Source organism: Poecile atricapillus, chromosome 1 (assembly GCF_030490865.1).
Source record: "Poecile atricapillus isolate bPoeAtr1 chromosome 1, bPoeAtr1.hap1, whole genome shotgun sequence".
Taxonomy (NCBI): domain Eukaryota; kingdom Metazoa; phylum Chordata; class Aves; order Passeriformes; family Paridae; genus Poecile; species Poecile atricapillus.
This window is the reverse complement of record NC_081249.1, coordinates 68,057,947-68,078,932: the sequence shown is the minus strand read 5'-3', so window position 1 is coordinate 68,078,932 and position 20,986 is coordinate 68,057,947. Positions and strand designations below refer to the sequence as shown.

At 37.0% G+C, this 20,986-nt stretch overlaps 1 protein-coding gene across 5 annotated transcripts in view; it reads left to right on the top strand.

Moving 5' to 3' along the window:
- Window positions 1-20,986, top strand: part of FRY (FRY microtubule binding protein) — a 220,719-nt gene that overhangs the window by 133,764 nt on the left and 65,969 nt on the right. For all 5 annotated transcript variants that reach the window (XM_058839060.1, XM_058839069.1, XM_058839052.1 and 2 more), the window contains 13 exons: window positions 2,211-2,318; window positions 6,548-6,803; window positions 7,885-8,067; window positions 8,959-9,045; window positions 10,557-10,816; window positions 11,170-11,359; window positions 12,149-12,273; window positions 12,465-12,522; window positions 15,146-15,237; window positions 15,445-15,617; window positions 16,689-16,849; window positions 17,667-17,777; window positions 18,982-19,136. In XM_058839060.1, the coding sequence (XP_058695043.1) occupies window positions 2,211-2,318; window positions 6,548-6,803; window positions 7,885-8,067; window positions 8,959-9,045; window positions 10,557-10,816; window positions 11,170-11,359; window positions 12,149-12,273; window positions 12,465-12,522; window positions 15,146-15,237; window positions 15,445-15,617; window positions 16,689-16,849; window positions 17,667-17,777; window positions 18,982-19,136 (1,959 nt within the window). The remainder of the gene's footprint in view (window positions 1-2,210; window positions 2,319-6,547; window positions 6,804-7,884; window positions 8,068-8,958; window positions 9,046-10,556; window positions 10,817-11,169; window positions 11,360-12,148; window positions 12,274-12,464; window positions 12,523-15,145; window positions 15,238-15,444; window positions 15,618-16,688; window positions 16,850-17,666; window positions 17,778-18,981; window positions 19,137-20,986) is intronic.

Sequence of the window (20,986 nt, the reverse complement as noted above, 5' to 3'; positions counted from 1 at the left end):
AAGCAGCATCCTTTGCATCCTGCACTGGTATATGAATTTTGGTACTGGTTATAATTACTTTCCAGCATTTAGTTAGAATAGGGCATCCATTTTTCTAAAATACAAACCTGTCCTTGCAAGTACTTCAAAGGTTCCCCTTGCCTCCCTCGCGTGCTGTGCCTCATAGCTCAGATGTAAGTTGGAAACTTGAGCCTGAGGTTTGGATCTTCTCCTGCTACTCTTCTGAGCAGCTGATAAGCCACAGAACACCCACAGATTTTATATTTATAAATAATTGCTCATTTGCCTTCAGAAGAGTTTCCTCTCAAACTATTATTTTACAAATCTCCATTTGAAATGCACAAGCTTTGCCCTTGCTAGGCTCTGAGCGTAAGGAAACTCTGCAGAGTTCATTTTCCATTTCAAATCATCAGGGAAGACTTGGCTTGCCTGCAGATAAAGTTCCCAATGATACTTTAATGTTTACAACTGTAAAAATACAGGATTTTGCACTAATTATTAATCCAGCTAGTATTTGCTTTAGTGATAATAGTTGAAAGGGATTTGTTTATAACCAAATTCTCAGTGAGATACTGTATTTTACTCCTTTTCCAGTCAGTTGCTAACACCTTTCACGTTCTATCTATTAGAATACAAATACAGTGAGACAAAGGTAGTTAATCATGAATATAGCTTCTCCTAACTGTACCATTAAAACAGATAATTAAAAATATGTCAACATTTTATTCATGTAATGTATATCCAAGTGATAAGTAGGATGTTGAGAGACAGTGTGGTATTCACTAAAAAACTGTCTTTAATCTTTGAATTAAGTAAGTCTAATATCAGTTGATGCCTTTTCTGTTCTCACTGAACTGTACTGTGTTACCCACTGAACTAATGAGTACAGAAAATTTTCTTTCAGACTGCATTGCATCCAGGCTTTCTCTGTGACTGAACATAAAAGTAAGATACCCAGATCCAATGCCCTCTGTTGGGTGGAGATACAGAGTAATTTAGTAACCATGGCAATGGACCAGAGTGCAGGAAGACTAAGTTAATTTTTTGTTTTGTCACTCCATTTCAGTGTGGTGTTAAATAGCTTATGGTGCTTCTTGGTGTGTCTTTTTTTGCCCTCATTCTTTTCTAGTTCTATTGGAAGCATATTAAAAGAGGAACAATTTTTCTTTTCATGTTTATAATATGGACTCTAAATAGGACCTAATCCTTTTGATCCTTCCAAAGCATATTACAGGCTAATAATTAATAATACTGTGGGAAAGACTGCACATTTTGAAATGCTGTTACACTTTGGTAATTTCCTCTACAGTTCATCGTTAGATAATAGATGATTGAGATAAAAATGATCAAATAAAAAAAAATTGACACTTTGAGGTCTATCTGAAGGACTTAATCTGCAGATTTACCAAAAAAGTTGAAAACAAGTCAGAAAACAACTGCATCTGTTTTGAAAATAATCAACAGCTGAAACCTGGGCTACTTTTAGAAGACTCATAGACTTCCAATCTGGTGTTTGGTTCATGCTGAACTTTGTGCTTAATGACTTTCGCAGGCTGTTAGGGAACAGTTGTGCCATTCCACAGATTAGAACACCCTTAGGGCTTTTAAAACATGTTCTAGCTGATAAGAGTTGCCAAAATGCTGTTATCTCTGGCAGTGATCAACAGAAACTCTCTGGCCATACCTACCTCTGAATTATACACCTTTTTCAGTATAAAAATGTATCATGATGATTTTCCATAGGTTTGCCCTCTGTTGGGGACAAATCTCTGGATCTTCAGTCGTGTTATTTGAACCAATTATACGTCTGCTATTTGCTCTATACAACTGGTGAAATATAGCTGCACTATGATGGAGAACACCCCAACTCTTTCCTCATTGCCTCATCCAAAGCTTGCATCATATAAATGCTGATTGTGATGGAGGAATCCTCCTACATTATGCGTCTATTTTTTATATATATGCCAGTTCCTCTCAGAGAGAAACAAATGAATCATTAATAATTGGTTTTTCAAGTAATGTATAGATATGATGCATCAAAAATGTCAAAATTGAAGCCATTTATTCAACGGAAAAATGTATTCATGTTTCCTTCTTATTTCATATTCTGTCTATCCTAATGTATTTAATAGGCCTCTGGCACTTTAGAGGTGGATCATTTAACACAGTTCCTTCTTAAACTTAGTCAAAATTCTGTTTTAATTTTTCAGTGGTGAAAGAAAGCCAAAAATCGATCTGTTCAGAACATGTGTTGCTGCTATTCCTCGATTACTTCCTGATGGAATGTCAAAACTTGAGTTGATCGACTTGCTGGCAAGGTAAGCCGTAGAAGCACTGAATGACTGCTCCAGGGGAACAGTGTGAAAAGCTGAGCCACGGAATATGTAACTGTTTCTTATTATATATATGCTTAAAAAAAGTAAATTGCTCGTAATGAATTAGACAGAGATGTCCTAGCATCTTTTTACAGTTTTGTGTTTTTATTATGGTTCATAATTTTATGAAAAGGTTGGTATGTCCAGAACTCTTTCCCATCAGTATGTAGGTCATATGATATTCACTATTATTCAGGAAAGTCACAACGTATTACTGTTTTCTAACCATCGCAGCATTCTGATTAACAGGAGAAAACATCTTTTCTGTGTAGTGGAAAAACATGGAGGTAACTGTTCAGTTTTGATTTATGATTCCCACATGTCTCTTTGGTAAAATACCATATGCTACATGTGGTAGATTACAAAAACATTTTTTAAGGTTATGTATTAGTATTAGTATTAGTATTAGTATTAGTATTAGTATTAGTATTAGTATTAGTATTAGTATTAGTATTAGTATTAGTATTAGTATTAGTATTAGTATTAGTATTAGTATTGTAAGACATAAAGAAAATATAAGTTAAAAAAATATTATATCCCTCCATTTAATTTGTCTGAGTAGACTTCACTGAACAAGGTAGTCTATGACATGAATGCTACATCATTTAGGTTTCAGGACATCAAATCAGTGACTTGTAACAAGTAATTATGATAAAAGGTGCCTGTCAGTACAGAAAGTTTGTTACACTTCAATTCAAGTATCCAAGACCAAGGTTCCAGCTTGTGTTCTTTATGTAAGTGGATTATGGTATTAAATTGAACCAAGAGGGCTTTGCAGCATATTGCTCTCTGGTAACTGTGGCAAAGCAAGCTTTGCCACCCTGTTCTTGCTTTTCAGACATCACAGATGTGGGAACAGCAGATGTGGGAGCCAGAAGGCTACATACAAAATCAGTTTTTTCTGTTCTATGAACAGCTAACTCCCAATGATGTGCTAAATCAGTGAAACAATTGATTCTGGTAGTAGTGGAGAGTGCAGACAGCCAAACAACTAAATCATTAGCCAGCAGTAGGTGTGCTGCAGTGTATGGCGAGCTTGATTTCCTTGGATTCACGTAGTGTGCTATAAATCACTTGTAGGTTGCTTTAAATCATTACATTATTAAATTATACAGATACCTTATTAAACAGCTGCATCCATTCTGCTTAAGGGAAATTTAAAAGGACATGTTTTCCTTTAATCCAATATTTTAACTAGAGTTCTATCCTTATTAGTGGCCTTAACTGAGCTGGTGAAAAAGCACGTATCTATTCAGGTCACAGCTCTTCAATCACAGGATTGTCCAGGTCAGACCTGTCACTACTCTTAAGAAAATTTGGAGACCAGTGTGAGTTTCTTTATAAATTAATGCTACCCTCCTTAAGTCTCACAACTGTCAGTGCAAGCACTGGTTTATCTTTATTCTGTCATCAAACTTCATTCAAAAAAGGTCAGCTGTGATTCTAAGTATTTCTTGGGTAATTGCCCTGCTGGGACAATGCAAAGCCGTATAAGTTTGCTGAGTTAGCTGACTCTGACAGTGAAAAGAAGTGAGACATCAAGAGGAGCTGAGGAAGCTTCTCTAGAGCAACCTCAGAAGCAATTACATGATCAGCCTTTCCCCAGGAAGGCAAACTCTGGAAATGGTGTTTTAAGTCATACTCATCAGTATAAGCAAGGGAAACACACTTGAGGTAAAACAGGTGGGTAAACAATAGGTTGGAAAGCAGTTAACAAACAGTTTATGGTTCAGAAGACACATGGAGTGGTGTTGAAACAACTGGGTAGGGTCTCAGTATTGCAGAGCAGGATCACAAACTAAGCAAAGAAGTGATGTTCCTATGAAAAGATAAACCTTATTTACATGTACAGATCTAGAAGGTTTTCAAAAAAGTTCTTCTAGTCTAGTCAATATAAAGAATGCCTGGTTTGGAGAACAGTATGCAAGCTGGAGCACTGTAGTTGAAGAAGACACTGACCAGAGAACAAGGGGGGGAAAAGTGGATTGAAGACATTAGGTTTATTTAGCCTGGGACAGCATGAACTGAAAACTGTCTTCAAAAACATACCTTCAGAGAAGAAAGTAATAAACTGTTTAAAGAATTAATACCCAGCCTAGACTTAATGTAAATCACCAGAATGTCCCAGCACCAGACCTGCTTCTATTCTGTATACTGCCCCGTGTTTATCTGAGACCAGACTGACTACTTATCCCAATTTTGAAAGTGTAGGCCCAGAAGGTATGCATCTACAGGTCTAGAGAGCTCTGCATTACAATATTTTGTGTTCTGAGTCAGAAACTGGACTCAATGCAGGGACAAGAAACTTAGAGGAGGTAAGGTTTCAGTTTCTCTGTTTTTTGAAGCAGCCCTAGAAGCTGTTCTGCCAGAGATTACTGTGGGCCTGTGCTGTTGAGATGGAAAGCTGTTAAATATTTTCTTTTCACAAGAGATACAGTTACATCTTTGAGTTAATTGGTTCTTGTATTCTCAGTTTGGTTTGCGTTTTTCATCCTCCCAACAGATGTGTCTTTTGGTGGTTTTCAGGAGTCTGTAAGTCAGCAGCTAGACTTTTTTTCCAGGACAGATGTATTAAATTATAAACGATGAAGGAGATGTCAAGTATATACTGCACCTTTTGCCCTTTCACTGCCCACTGCAACCATTCATTAAAAATTCCTGAGTTGGTCTTAAATTTAACTGCCTCAAGTGCAAACAAACAAACTTGTACTTGTTTCCTGCACTGCCTGTCGTACAGTGGTAATTTCAGAGATGCATTCTTATGCTCAATTTGAATTTCATTTCTTTAGAAAATGCCACTTGGCAGTGACTTGGGCTTAGGAGATGTCTTTTGTATCCTCTTCTCTGCTACTGCCTTGTGTCATTGTGAATGTCATTTCATGGATGACTTAATTGTGGTCTCAAAAGATTTTGCTTGTTTATCTGGTTTTGGCATTCCAAAAAGGAGACAAAACTGATCGTTTCTTAGCACAACAAAATAGTGTGTTTCTAAATATATATAGAAAGTCATGTGGTTATTAAAGCATAACAGTTATTTTTGGAGTCATACTCACCAGGGGTGAATTTTCATGGCAGTTGTTTCCTTTTCGGTTAAATAAAATGTCCCCTGCCTCCTAATTAGGCAGCTATAATGAACCAGATTTTTTGTGAACCACATCTCATCATACACTTCCAACTGAATGGACTTTGGTTCCACGCCATTTGCTATTTTGGGTTTTTTTTCTCCTAGCTTTCTGTCGATTTCATTATAATGAGTTCTCCTTTTCAACTGTGTAGATTAAATGTAGATAAAATACTTTGAAAATGAGTTCTAACACACTGCAGAAAATTACAGTCTCATGGGTAATTAAAACAAAATGCATCATAAAGGCAATGAACCAAAAATTGCAGAACACACTAATCTGAATTTACTTTATTCTGCCAGCTTCTAACATAGAAGTGGTTTGATGATTTCTGTGTCAAAAGACAGTATAATTTTTTTTTTGATGTTGAGAAGGACTTCAACATGATGCAAATAAAGAAGAAAATGAAATTTGAAAATGGGATCTGAAATGTCACCATCTTTCAGAAGGATTTTGAGAGTGTTCAACATGTTTCTAAAAGTATAAAAAGTCCTGAGTATGTTTTCCCCATCTCCTCCTCCTAAGTTATTTAAAACATAAAGCAGTTTTTAATTCAAATGCCTCATTTTAATTCTTTTGAAGATTTGCTTTCATTAATTGTGATTTGTATCTTGGCTAAATATTTAACTAACTGTTAGCTGACCTGTTGTGATTATTCTATTTTTGTATTTAGTGTTAAAAAATAAATCCATAAATTCTGAGATTACGTATTTATTTCTAAGCCTTTTATTATCATACCTACATGGAAGTTATTGAGTTATAAGTAAATAAAAAATATGTTTAGTTTAAGAAAAGTTTCCAAATTATGTACTTTGGAGAAACTTCCCAGGAGGGAAGCACGATTCTTTGAATCCATTTGGATCCATTAATATCTTCTGCTGTAGCAAGAATTACAATATAGAAAACAGGTCAAGGATGTTAATTGCGGTCAGCAATAATGAAACCATGATAGCATCATCCACCACTGTCAGTGGGAGTTTTCCATCACTGTCATGTACTGATAGACACTCCTTGTAGCTTTTATTATCTGCCATTTACTTTTACTTACAGGCTGTCCATCCATATGGATGATGAACTCCGACACATTGCACAGAATTCTCTTCAGGGCCTACTTGTTGACTTTGTTGACTGGCGGGAGGACGTACTCTTCGGGTTCACTAATTTTCTGCTACGTGAAGTGAATGATATGCATCATACCCTTCTTGATACTTCACTGAAGTTGCTGCTACAATTGCTTACGCAGTGGAAGCTTGTAATACACACTCCAGGAAAAGCTTCTGAGCAGGCCAAAACCAGATCTGCAGAGGTATGAAATCAGGAGATCTGTGTCCTCGCATTTTTACTAATTGAAGGCAGAAATTATGTTCCTTGATACCGCTGTGGTTTGTGTGGTTTGTATTTACTCACCTGAGAAGAATTCACTATGCAAAATTTTTTTAGGTAATTAGTTCACATGTCTTTTGAGGACAGCCATGTCCTTGTGTAATACAGCAGATGTTGTTGTTGAGCAACATAAGAGAATGCATGTCAAACTAAAATATGCGCATCAACAAAAGCACGTGAAGTGAAATATGTGTATGTAGATGCGTCAGAAGGACATTTTCCCAGGGCTGAAACAGATTGATAATGCTAGTGGGAATGCTGTGAAGAGTGAAGTACATCTTCTTTACCCTTGGTTGATTCAGAAACATCAAAGAACCTGATTGTTACCATAGCCTGCTGTCTCCATGTGTTACAAACATTTCTGGGAACTGAACAGCTTTTCTCCTGCTTCTCCCATCTGCCCTGTCCCACAGATATTTTCATTATGAGAAATGATTTTTAGGCTTCTTATCTCTGAAACTAATGACACTTGAGTATGTTTTCCTTTGGGCAAACAAGATGTGTGTTTTATATCACAGATGACCATTAATTAATAGGTAATAACAGGAGTACATAAAAATGTAGAAAAGAGTGATTCTCACATACTTTTCATTAAATATTTTTACACTTTACTGGTGGGGTTGGGTTCTAGAGGCCACCTACCTAAGGTGTTGGCTGCTACAGGACCCAAGAAAGACCTGAGGACATGCTGTCTGGAGTAGAAAAAGTGTTGTGTTCACCATCATTCTTTTTTTAGTGGAGGATGGAAAAAAGTAGGAAGATTAATTGAAAATTGGAGGGAAGGACTTGCTCAAAGGGCTCTGCTCATAGTTCATACATTGCTTTAGTGGAACAAAGTAACCTAAAGCAACAAAATTTGATTGCTTCAGAGAATATATCAAGTTTCCCAGTCCAACATCTACATGGCCTCTGCATTTTGATTCTTTATATGTCCTAGTGGTTTCTTGGAGATGTGGTTTGCAAACACCACCACTCCATTTTCCCTCCCTTGCACTGTTCTACAGTTGATACCAAATGGATCCAGCCACAGGATGCAGTCTGAAAGGAGCCCCTATTCTAACGTCCTGCACGCAGTCGAAGGATTCGCGCTGGTTCTGCTGTGTAGTTTCCAGGTTGCGACGCGGAAACTGGCTGTTTTAATCCTCAGAGAAATCCGTTCTTTATTCTTGGCCCTTGGCCAGGCAGAGGTAGGACTTTTCTCTTCTGGAACTGTGAGTTAAAATTTCCCAAAGATAAAGCTCAAAATTGCTATTACAGTTGCTTTTAATGTAATTGCTGCAGTGTAGCAGGTATGCACTTAGTGTATAAAATAGCATTTTATCTCGGCTTACTATTTCTATTTGCCTTAACACTGCAAACCTTTCTGTGGACTCAACAATGAAACATGAATGGCAAATGCCCTGTATAAGAATTTGAAGGGGAATGTACAGCAACTTCTATTTTCTCTTGCAATGATATGAATGGAAAATACACTGTAAAACCTTTATTACTGCATGGGTCATTTTTGTTTTGTCAAGTTTATAAATTTATGTTGGAAATGAAACCCATTGCTGTGGCATACCATTGTGGGTGAAAAAGCCCACAGCATAAGACACCTTTGAGGTCATTCACGTACATTTTCCTTCTATAGTAAAGACCTCTAAGTCTTTTTATGGTTACAGAAATATGGAGAGTCATGTTGTGTACTGGTGGTCACAGCTCAGTGAGCCATCAAAATGCCTAAGAACACAAATATGTGTGTTCATGGCAAAGGAATGCTTCAATAAACAGTAAGTTAATTTTTCAGTCTTTTGATACCAGCTATCCCAAGTCATTTGGGATTTTCTGATTTGTGCTTTTGTTCACTAAGCAGTGAGCTATAGCCACAAATTAACTTCATTTCAAACCACAGCTTGGACTTAGTTCTGAGATTAATTTGAAAAAGACAAAATGTTAACCCGTTGTTAACAATGAATAGTTTTAGCTAATTCAGATTCATGTCATAATTTTTAGATGCTTCTGTTGCATGTCCCAGAAACATAAGAAGGGAAATAATTTGGTCAGGAGAGCAGTAAACTTGTATTCTCTGTGTTATCCAGGATGATGACAGGCCTATGATTGATGTCATGGATCAGCTGAGTTCTTCTATTCTTGAAAGCTTTATTCATGTGGCTGTTTCAGATTCAGTAAGTACTACTTTACTGTTACTGCTTGTGTTTACATAACAAATATCAGACATGAAATACTAAAAATAATACTGCTAAAAATCAAAGAAATCATACAGCTTTAAGGCTCCAGCCATCTACCTAGGGCTCCACAATGTCCCAGACAATCTGTTCCATGAAAGTAATTGTGCTATGGATATGGAAGATACTGCATACAGAAAAAAAGAACAGTTGAGAAAGTCTTATTGCTAGCACCACCTAATGCTAGAGGCACTTTGTAGTCACTCACTGCTGTATCTGTTTGAGAAGGGAATAAGCTTCAGCTCCCTTGTGTCCTTAGAAAGTGGCCCTGCCTGCACACCTGAGCATAAACTCCAGAGTAATTCACAACTGTGGTGAATCTCTCACTCAGGGGCCTGATGTGTCTGACGTGCACCAGAGGAAGCAGAAGTTGAGCATTTTAAATAGAGCAGTGTCAGTAGAAGAACTGATGCATAAGACAACTGATTTTGCAGGCAGTCCCAGACATTAATGAAAGGCCCATTTCCAGAGGTCAGGAACAATCAGCTTGGGGTACTTTTCAGCCTGATTTAAAGCAACAAATGGTCCTTGCCACATTGAGTGCCCTTTCCAGGGCTGTGGGTTTGAGCCACATGTTGGGTGCTTAGAAATGTAATCCCAGCCAGCAGTCAAGGCTCTCAGAGCCACTCACTCACTTCCCTGCCGGTGGGACTGGGGAGAGAATCAGAAGGGTAAGAGCTGGAGAGCTCATGGGTTGAGATACAGACAGTTTAACCTGGAAAGCAAAAGCTGTGCACACATGCAAAGCAAAACAAGGAATCAGTTCACCACTTCCCATAGGCAGGCAGGTGTTCAGCCATCTCCAGGAGAGCAGGACCCCATCACATATAGCGGTGACTTGGGAAGGCAAATGTGTTCACTCCAAACATCCCTCTTCCTTCTTCTTCCCCCACTTTATGCACTGAGCATGATGTCACACGGTCTGGAATCTCCCTTTGATCAGTTAAGGTCACCTGTCCTGGCTGTGTCTCCTCCCAGCCTCCCAAGCACTCCCAGCATCCTCACCAGTGTGGCAGTACAAAAAGTAGAAAAGGCCTTGGGTCTGTGCATGCCCTGCTCACCAATAACAAAAACATCTCTGTATTATCAACCCTGTGTTCTGCACAAATCCAAACACAGCCCCATACCAGCCACTGTGAAGAAAATAAACTCTACCCCAGCCAAAACCAGCACAGAAGGGGACATTAAACTGGTGGGGTGGTTGGGCCCCTCTACATCTGAAAACAGAAATTGAGCAAGAAAGAGACATTCTGACTTCATAATACAGGAATTAGGAATTTTGTCTGATAAATAGCAGCACTTGGGTTTGGGTTGCAGTTTCTAGAGGCCAAGATTTTAATTTTGTGCTTTCATTCTGTTCATTAATAACAAAGCAAAGCAAATATGTTGCCTCTGTGCCTGGTTTCTGACTAGTACAGAAAGGAGTGTTAATTTATCTTTTCTCTCCTTAGACAACAATCCCGTTAACACACAGCGTGGATTTGCAGTGGCTGGTGGAGTGGAATGCTGTCCTAGTAAATAGCCATTATGATGTGAAAAGTCCTTCCCATGTCTGGATTTTTGCCCAGTCCGTTAAAGACCCGTGGGTTCTCTGCCTCTTCAGTTTTCTTAGGCAGGAGAATCTACCAAAACACTGTCCTACAGCTCTCAGCTATGCTTGGCCATACGCCTTCACGAGGCTACAGCTGATAATGCCTCTTGTGGATCCAAAGTAAGTGGCAATCTGCATCTCACTTTCTTTCATGTGGGCTGCGTGATTTTAAAATGAACTTATCTTTGGTCTCATGTTTGAGTATCAGTCCACACATCCTGCAAGGTGCCACACAGAAATTGGTGCCATGCAGGTTTGAGTTTCATAATTGCAACTTGTAAGGTGGAAAACTCCAGTTTTATACCTTCACCGATTTTTCCTGGGTATCATGTCATGTTGAATTGCAGCTGGTAGATACATAGCATGTTTTATTCCCTCTTAAAATATTTTAAAATACTGTAATTAATATTTTAGTACTTGTAATTAAGACTGGAAGATTGCTTTAAGAATTATAATTTATTTTTAAATTCTAGTATTCCTGTTAATGCAAAGAAAACAAGTACAGCAGGCAGTGGAGACAACTATGTTACTTTGTGGAGAAACTACCTTATTCTATGTTTTGGAGTAGCAAAGCCCAGTATTATGAGCCCAGGACATCTGCGTGCTTCAACACCAGAGATCATGGCTACCACTCCTGATGGAACAATGAACTATGATAATAAGGTGATGAAATCTGTTACAAGTAAATTATTTGTTTAGGAAAATTTTAAGCTGCATCTGCATGCAAAATCCTATCCTGATGAAAGTATTTCAGTTAGAGAATATTTTGATATATGCAAACTACTTAATACACATAATTAATAACTAAAACATATGTATGATATGATGTGTTGATAAATATTTGGCAAAAACCATGGTATTTCCAATATATTGCTTTTTGCTTTTTTTTTTTTTTTTTTTAATTTGGGATGCATGAATTCAAAGTATAGAAGGTCTGGATATCTGTTTTGAAGTTAACTTTAGTTTGTCATCCCTTTTCTTTCCTTGTAGAGCAGTCCGACTTGTAAATTTAAAACATTAAGCAATAAAGCAGATTTCTGGATGCAAATTGTATTCCTGTTGGATATATGCCTGTCAGAAACAATAATATAAAAAATACACTTTCAAGTAGTAGCAACCTGAGAGGAGCAGTAGCTCCACAAATGCAATTACTGGAATATTTTAATGAAGCAAATTAATATGTTAATGAACAAATTAAATAAATTACCAGAATCTGAACTAAAGCAAAGAGATTTCCCAGATGTATTTACATGTTAGGCATTATTGAGCTGATTGTTGTGTAGCAGATACCCAGTTAGATTGGTGGATTGATATCCATAATAATTAAATCATTCCAGCATGTTTTTATAATTCATATTGATTCTCACACAATGTTCATTTGCTAAAAGAATTGTGCTTACATAATATTGATATCCTGAAAATTTAATTCAACAATATTTTAATATATTTTAGGCTATTGGAACTCCATCTGTTGGAGTCTTACTAAAGCAGCTAGTTCCTTTGATGAGACTTGAAAGCATAGAAATAACAGAATCACTCGTATTAGGATTTGGAAGAACAAATTCCCTTGTTTTCAGGTACTTCTTCACTTACCATATTCACAGTTATTTGACTCTAATACAAGTGCTTTATTTCTGTTATAACTGAAGTATATATTGAAATTTTTATTTGCACTTTAGAGCTTCATTTTTATATGTTGGATAAAATATTTATGCTTTTCAAAGGACATTAGACTTTGTTTACAAGTATTTATGTTTTTTTATTTTAGGGAATTAGTAGAAGAACTCCACCCACTAATGAAAGAAGCCCTAGAAAGAAGACCAGAGGTTAGTTGCAAAAATAAAATCTAATAGTTTTTTTTTTAAACAAAAAATTATATTAAAAATAGTAATTCTGTCTGTTTGAAATACAAATGTATTCTTTTGCACTATCAAATTAAGCTCTGTGTGCAACAAGAATTTTATTAATGGCATAATTTAAAATAATTCAATTAAAACCTAGTTCAATTTAAATTCTGTTAGTGATCTGAAATGTACAATATAGAATTTCATTATGAGGAAAACATTTCCCATCCAGTATGGACCCCCTGATACACAACTTGGATATATTGGAAATTCACATTCAGTATCTGAAAAGAAAAAAAAAAAAAAAAAAAAAAAAAAAAAAGCTAAAAAGCTTTAACACAGCTGGGCTACAAGCACATTTTATAGCAGTGTTTAGATGTGCTTTTATTATCGGGCAGGCAGGGTCACCTATTTCAACTTCATGGAATCACAGAATCAAAGAATGGCTGGAAGGGACCAAAGTGGTCCAAGCTCCCTGCTCAGGCAGGGTCATCCTAGATCACATGGCACAGGACTCATTCTAAGTACCATCAGTTAATTGACAAATTCGTCAGTTTTCATCTTCGTTATAGTGTTCTCTTTTTTTACAAGAGAAGGTAGTGATGGAAGGGCTCACAACAGATCTTCCAATCCACACAAGAGAGAATTCTGTGTTCTTAAAAGCCTCTGGTGATAAAATCTGTAGCCTCAGTAAGCAGTTTTATTGCAGGATGTGTCTATGCAGCTAAACAGAAAAGTCATGGGGAGAGATTTACTACTGGACTCAAGTTCTTCTCAGTTTTCCCTCCTTAACTCAGTTTTAGACCATTCCATCTGGCTCCAAGATAGCAATCTGAGTTGGCTCATGAACAATTCTTAAACATTCTGTGCCTGGTAAACATCTGCAACCACTTCCATTCTGCATTGCTTCACACCTCAGTTCAGTTGTGTGGCTTCCATCCCTATGAAGTCACTGATTCGAAGGTCATTTGTTCTGATACTGGGCAGAAGTGGATTAATATACCTTAGTGCAACCACTTCTACATTTTGTCTGTGCACTTTAAGACAACTTAGACTTGAAAAGCCTTTTCTGGAGACATACATATCCAGTGTACCCTCAGGAAAGGAATTGCTAGAATTCAGAGGTTTACTGTATGCAGTAAGAGCAAATTTAGCACATGGAATTCTCAGTAGAGGAATATGAGAGCAAGAGACTGCAATGTTAAGTCTTGTATTTTTCCTGATATGAATAAATGGGACACCTTCCTGCAAGCAGTGCCACCTGGAAACCCAGGAGTGACTGTATGGGCTGTGTGGCTGTAGAGAACAGAGCAGGCCTCCATGTCAGCAGGCAGGTATCCAATACACCAGAAACAATGTCCTTGAACATATGCTATGACTAGGAAGAGAATTCCCAGCATGGCCAAGAGCTGCAGGGATAAACCAAAATGGACATTACACAAGATCAGCCCTGTGGGGGCTGGCACGGAGCTTGCCAGATCACCTCTGACACTGCTGCAGGAGGCAGCTGTGTCTGGTAAATACTGTATTACAGTAAAACTGCTTTTTTCTCTACATGTGCTTCCTGGAACCTTAAAGGTGTAACGGGAGCAAAACAGGGCTCTGAATAGAACAATTCAAATGGCATAATTATTTGAATAAAACCTTTGGCTGGGATGCTGCAATTCTGCCAGTTCTGGATCAGAATACCAGCCAAAGCATCATTTTGTTCTCCCACACATCTACTGCTGGTCATGGACAGAGACAGAGAAGAGATAAGCCTTTGATCTCAGTATTGCTCGGTTTTGAAGAGCAAAATCTGCATTTTCTCTGAGCTTTTCTTGTTCCTTCAAGTGTAACAGCAGCATTTTTACCTTCTGATATTTTTCTTGCTCAGGGGAGATACAGGATACAAACAGGTCAATTTAGCCTTTCAGCAAAGAGTGGGCCTTGTTGCATTCACATCTTTCCAGGAAAGGTAGAAGACAGAAAGGGCAGCTTTCGAGGAGGCAGCGAGATACAATGAGCCAGTTAACACCGTGCAGTCCTGTTCTGTGGGAGGAATACATTACTGTGAGCAAAACCTCTGCAGTCAACTCACCCAACACTGGACTGGAGTGGTGTCTGCTAGGAGCTCACTTGAATATGAGTGATGGTGTGCTGCAGCATTGCCAAGTTGGCAGTGGCTAATCACTAGGATACCTTCCTCAGGTCTGGATATACGTTCTGCTCTATGAGTGCCTCCAGCACCCAAACTAGATGACACTAAACTAACATGAATATCCCTGTTACCTGAAGATAGCGTGGGCTTTTGGTACAGGAACCTTGAATATTAGTTATTTTTATCCATTATTTCATTCCACATTTTCAGTAAGTACTAAGGCAGTTGTTAACAATTTTTTTTCAAGAATAGTTACAAAGGCAAAAAATTGGTCATATTCAGTTCTTTGTTGGTGTATAAGAACAATGTTTTAGTCCAATATCCAATAGTACTGGGGTTCTTTTGTGAAGAAAATTCTTGAACTGGAATTCTTAAATTTCACTACAATACTGGAATTTCTGAGGCTGCTAGTTTTTAATGTGCACACCTATGCATATAAACACGTTTGTTATTTTAAATTCCAAGAACAAGAAACGTCGAGAACGACGAGATCTGCTGAGGCTGCAGCTGCTGCGAATTTTTGAACTCCTTGCTGATGCTGGTGTTATAAGTGACAGGTAGAACAATCATTCATCATAAATATTGATTTTTTTTATGTGAAACAATTTTCAGTGTTCGCCACACTGAGATTATGTCAGTATGTTGTTTGAAGAATTGTGTGGTCTATCAGACATGTAGAGATTTGCATGCATTTCTGCAGAAAACTGTAGTATAATATATAACTCTGTTATTCTATATTAATGTGCAACTTTCCTTTATGCTAGTACAAATGGAGCCTTAGAAAGAGATACACTAGCCCTTGGAGCCTTGTTCTTAGAATATGTTGATCTGACTCGCATGCTTTTGGAGGCTGAAAATGATAAAGAAGTCGAGATCCTTAAGGATATGAGAGCACATTTCAGTGCAATGATTGCCAACTTGATTCAGTGTGTTCCAGGTATGGAGCTAAATTATGCATTTAATATAGGTATTGGGAAAGTAATTTTTTGTTTCTTTTTTTTGTCTGTGCTTTTTTCACTGCTTGTGAATTTTCATATAATGAATGTAAAGTAGAATGTACGGGGAGAAAAAAGAGTTCAGAGGTCTACTAAGATTGAAATAAAAATACCAATAAAGCTTGATGAAGCTTGTAATAGTCATGTCTAAGAATCACCTCTTTAAAAGCCTAGCAAAGAAATTGTCTGTGACCTCCAGGGAATCCAGATTTCTTTGGCACAAGGCCTTATTTTCCCCCATCTGACTTGATTGCCAGACTTCATAAACTCAGTCAGGCCTTGAAAAATACAACTAGATGCAGACAATGTGCAATATTAAATGCAGTGAAAAACTTGCCCAAGGTGTTGAGACAGTATCCCATGTTACCTGAGTCCAGTTGTATCACAAAGATTTATTTAGTTGATTCCATGCTTTTTATATATTGCAATATCACTTCAGAAATGTAACATAATTACATTAGCAAAAAAGCAAAGAAAGCCTGTGCTTTAAAGGCCTCAGTGTAACTACTGGAAGATGAGGTCTGAGGTTTTTTTTCCTTTGCTCGGGTAATTCAGCTGTTCAGAATATATACCACATATTTATCATAAACAAGGAGCCACCAGGTTTCTTTTATTTATTGTCCTATTACTGTATTAGACTAAGACACATGTATTGTTTAGGCTCAAATTTGAAGAATTGGAAAAACCAAGTAAATATTTGCCACTAAAGGAATGCAGGAGACAGTGAAAAACCCTGATTTTATAATTAGATTCTTAAATGCTTTTCTGTAGTCAGATGTACATGTTTACATAACTACACATTAATTCAGAACTGAAGGTTCTTAGAAATAAGATGCATCTTACTTGGTTAGATTTTTTAAAGGCACTTAGATACTTCAGAATAAGTGTATGTTGAACACATAAAAACCCCTCCTTTTTTGTAAAAATTTGAAAATCATGTCATCATTGTGCTACATGAATGTGTATTTAATATTAACAAATCACAACTATTTCTATTATTTCTGTTCTCTTAGTTCACCACAGGAGATTTCTCTTCCCTCAGCAGAGCTTGAGGCATCACCTGTTCATCTTATTCAGCCAGTGGGCAGGACCTTTCAGTATTATGTTCACACCACTGGACCGCTATAGTGATAGAAATCACCAGATCACAAGATACCAGTATTGTGCTTTAAAGGTACTAAAGGTTCACTGTACAAACCAGTAACAGCAAATTTTCAGTGAAAATACAAGTAGTTGTGGAGTCTACTTCCTTTTATTTCAAAGAAATTTGAATTGGCATACTTGATGCAGACTTGTATGCTCATATGTAAGTGTACAGTGGTATCATGGAATATAGCACTGAAGTTATATATTTTTTTCTTTGTTGACACTTTTCAAGGCTAATTATTTTAAAAACCAGAGTGCAGTTTGAAATTTTGAATTAGCTGTTCATTAATAGGTCAGCAGATTCAGCAAGGAGATCTTAGGCTCTGAAGTTAGGTGTAGTTCTGATTCAGTACCTGAGGATACTGAATCTGCACCAATGTACATCTCAGGAATGCCTCCCACGCTTGCCTAGAGATACTGCTCAGTAATAATGTGGCAAAACCAGTTGCAATTCCCCTGCATGAGTAAGATGGGAAAGTAATAGGTTATGTACTTATATAAGCTGCACCACTTGCTGTAAGACAGTTTTGATTTTTGCAGTTACATACTGTTGAAACATCTGAATATATTTTGGTTTTGTAGCTTGATTTGTGAATGATGGGTAAAATGATAAAATGTATCTTGAAGATAGATAGTACTCCCTCCAAAATGCTTTGAGCATGATCTAGAATCCAATAAAATCTATAGCAAAATAATTATTGAATTCTAGCAGCCAGCTGTTACCATTTTCACCATAGTTCTCTCCAAACAGAAAGCAAGTGTCAGTCCTGTTAGCCTGGACTCAAATCATTCAGAAAGGCTCATTGTGTTACTTTTCGTGTAACTGGAGTTCCATGTGTTTCTAGGCCATGTCAGCTGTGCTCTGCTGTGGACCTGTGTTTGATAATGTTGGTCTTTCCCCCGATGGATATCTTTACAAATGGCTTGACAACATTCTGGCTTGTCAAGACTTACGCGTAAGTACTGACCAAAATGCAGCACTGATGGACAATTACTCACTGTGCTGGCTGAGTAAAGAGATTGTAAAGTGGTTTTTTTTTTCCTTCTTAAAGAACATGTAATGGATGGTTCTTGCCATTTTCCATTTCTGTGAAGATGGTCTTTGACTTTGTACCTACACAGTCATGGTTCTGTGTTTGTAGCTGGTTGGACTGCCTCTGTGGTTAAGGAGGAGTAAACTGGTGATTTATACCAAATGGAGAGAGAGAGAGACAACAATCTTTCCCTTTTGGTATCTTGCACTTTGTCCTGCTATTCTCCCTAAAACTCTCATACCAGCACACATAACTCTGCTAAGGAAAGGTAAATAGCAGAACCTAATGCATGTGAAGCAGCTAGAGGATAGGGAATAGTGGAAATGGTAATTGATTAGAAAAAAAAAAAAAAAAAAGGTTGAACATTTTAAGGAAAGGATGAATAGCTGCAGAGAGAATCCTTCAAAAATTACATGGGATTTTGGAATGCTGGTAGGAACAGAGCTATAAAGATATGTGCAAGTGATATGCAGTCTCTCTACAAGCAGTCACCTACACTTGGTGACAGAATATTAATAGGCATTAGTGTTTGGTGTACCAACACTATCCTGTACTGAAAGAACATGAAGTCCAAGCCTTAGCTGTGATGTTTTTGTAGCAGTGGTGGTAGCAGGACTAAGCGATTCATGGTCTGCAGGGAGAGTCGTTGGATTGCACGATGTAGTTGGATTAAACATGCAAGTTTTCAGTCTTGTAAAAGGTATTTTTCTTCATCTGCCTTGCTTCTGTGTTAGTCAAAAGAAGGATAAACATGAAAGTTTGTCATTCTGTGAAATTCACGTGAAGTCAGTTAAGTGATATAAAAGGAAGTTTCCCAAGAACACCTATCAAGAATCTTAGATTTTTCCAAAAATTCTGCTTTTTTTCTTTTTGTTGTTGTGCCTAATTTTGGAAAATTTATTTCATTTATGTACTCTTTGTACATACCATTTTTTCGAGTGGTGGGTATTGAAACCTGAGTCACATTTCAACTCTGCTATCCCTAAAATAAATGTATTACCAATGTTTTGATTTCTTTTTACATATTTGAATTTGCCATTTTTACCCTGTTTTGCCTATGTCACTCTGAGAATTTTAGAGAATGAACATATCTGACCCCATCAATCATGTTTTGACATTTCCTCAGGTTCACCAGCTTGGCTGTGAAGTTGTAGTCCTGCTGCTAGAACTGAATCCTGATCAAATCAATCTCTTCAACTGGGCTATAGATCGATGTTACACAGGATCATACCAGCTTGCCTCTGGGTGTTTTAAAGCCATTGCAACTGTGTGTGGAAGCAGGTATTAATTAGTTTTTTAATCTACACTTTCAAATGTGAAGAAAACTGAAGGTTCAGCTCACTGTGTTGTTAGGAGTTGTTGGTCACACTCATATTTTCTCAAACAGTTCTTGGGACTGTATCGCTTGATTTTCTTGATTCTGAAAACAAAGTGATGTGCTTGGTAGAAGATATTCTTACTATAGGTATATTTGAAATCTGGGGAATTTTGATGCTATTTGGCTCAGAAAGATAACAAAAAAGTTACAACAGTTTCATTTGAATGTAGGTCATAAATCTGGTTTTGAAAGATTTGGCATGGTTTTTTATTTAATTTATAAAAGGAAAAATGTTTTAAATATCAATAGCTGGAAAGTCATTATTTTGACATATCATTATCTTGAAAGTCATATTCTTTTTCTAAACTGGCTTTCATTTGACTTGTTTAGTTCCTTTCCTGACAACTGGTATCTTCATTACTGCTAATGCTGAGCAAGCACAAGCTACATGAAGACATGAATACAGATATTGCTTTTGTGTCAGGCCTTCATAACACTCTGTCTCTTTTATTATTTTCAAATACAAAATTTATAGAGAAATTAAATAATGCAGTATTTTTCATCTTATTAAAATAAATGTGAAAATTTACTCTTCACAGAAATAATTTAGCAAGATGTCTGATCAGCATAGAGGAATACTCAACAGAGAAATAATTGGGATTTGGAAAATCAAAATAACTCATGTATATAATAGTTTTCCTGCAAAACGGTTTTGTTCTCACAGGAACAACTAGAATAGAGACTGTGTTATATGAAGATTTTTAAAATATGAATGGAATTTTGTGTTTTCAAATTCAGTTATGTTAGCAGGGTTTTTATTTTTATGAACACAGAAACAGACGTTTCAGCCAGTCTTTTTTCCTCAAATTGTGTTACCTGTGCCACTGTGACCTAAAAATTATCTTTTCCATTCTTACAGTAAAAATCGAGAGTATGATCTTCATGATTTATTTTGAGGGAAAAGTCCTCTTTCTAGCAAGCTGGGAATTTTTATTAATATTTGAAAGCTGTTGATAGTTTTTCCTCTGTCATCAAGATGTATCAGGAGACCACTGCTTAAACTACCTGCAAAACGAGCAGCAATTGATGAAGTCCATCCAACTTTCTACAAAGAAACCACTTCCCTTAATTTCTTTGCTTTTTTGTATTTATTTTTTCAACAGTGGAAGGGCAAATAGCCAGTTACAGAGCTTGGCTTGCAGCTAGTATATGGAATTATCCATGCCACACGTGCATCTGCCATGTTAAAAAGTCCAGATAGGAATCCTGCAGCCATCCAGGAGCACTGTAGCTGACATCTAGGGTGGTAAATTGATGGTTCACAATTCAATCGGTACATTTATAAACCATCATGAGAAAACAGAAACCTATTTAGTGCAAATCCAAATATTACAATGTGGGATTTACTCCTCTAACAATATTCTCATTAACACTTTGATATGTTTAACCTCTACAATTGATGCTGACTTTACAGATAGCAGACTTTTTGAAGCAGTTCTTCATATTTACTCTTTGCAAACAATTTTCATAGAATTGTCTAATACCACAGAATGTTCATATCAGAGATAGTGTATTTTGTCCAAAGGGATTGTTTTGATTGCAGCTTGGCTTAAGAAATTCTTTATCCCTGGAAATTTTCATACTCCCTATTTGCTTTCATGGGTTTCAGCCTGTCCTGTAAATAGTTTATGCTATAAATTAAAATGAATTGACAGTCATAGACACAGGTATTGCATTTCTCATTGTGGATAGCTCAGTGCATTCCTAACCATGAGTCTAAGATAATTATAAATAATCCTTTCTTTCTTCCCAT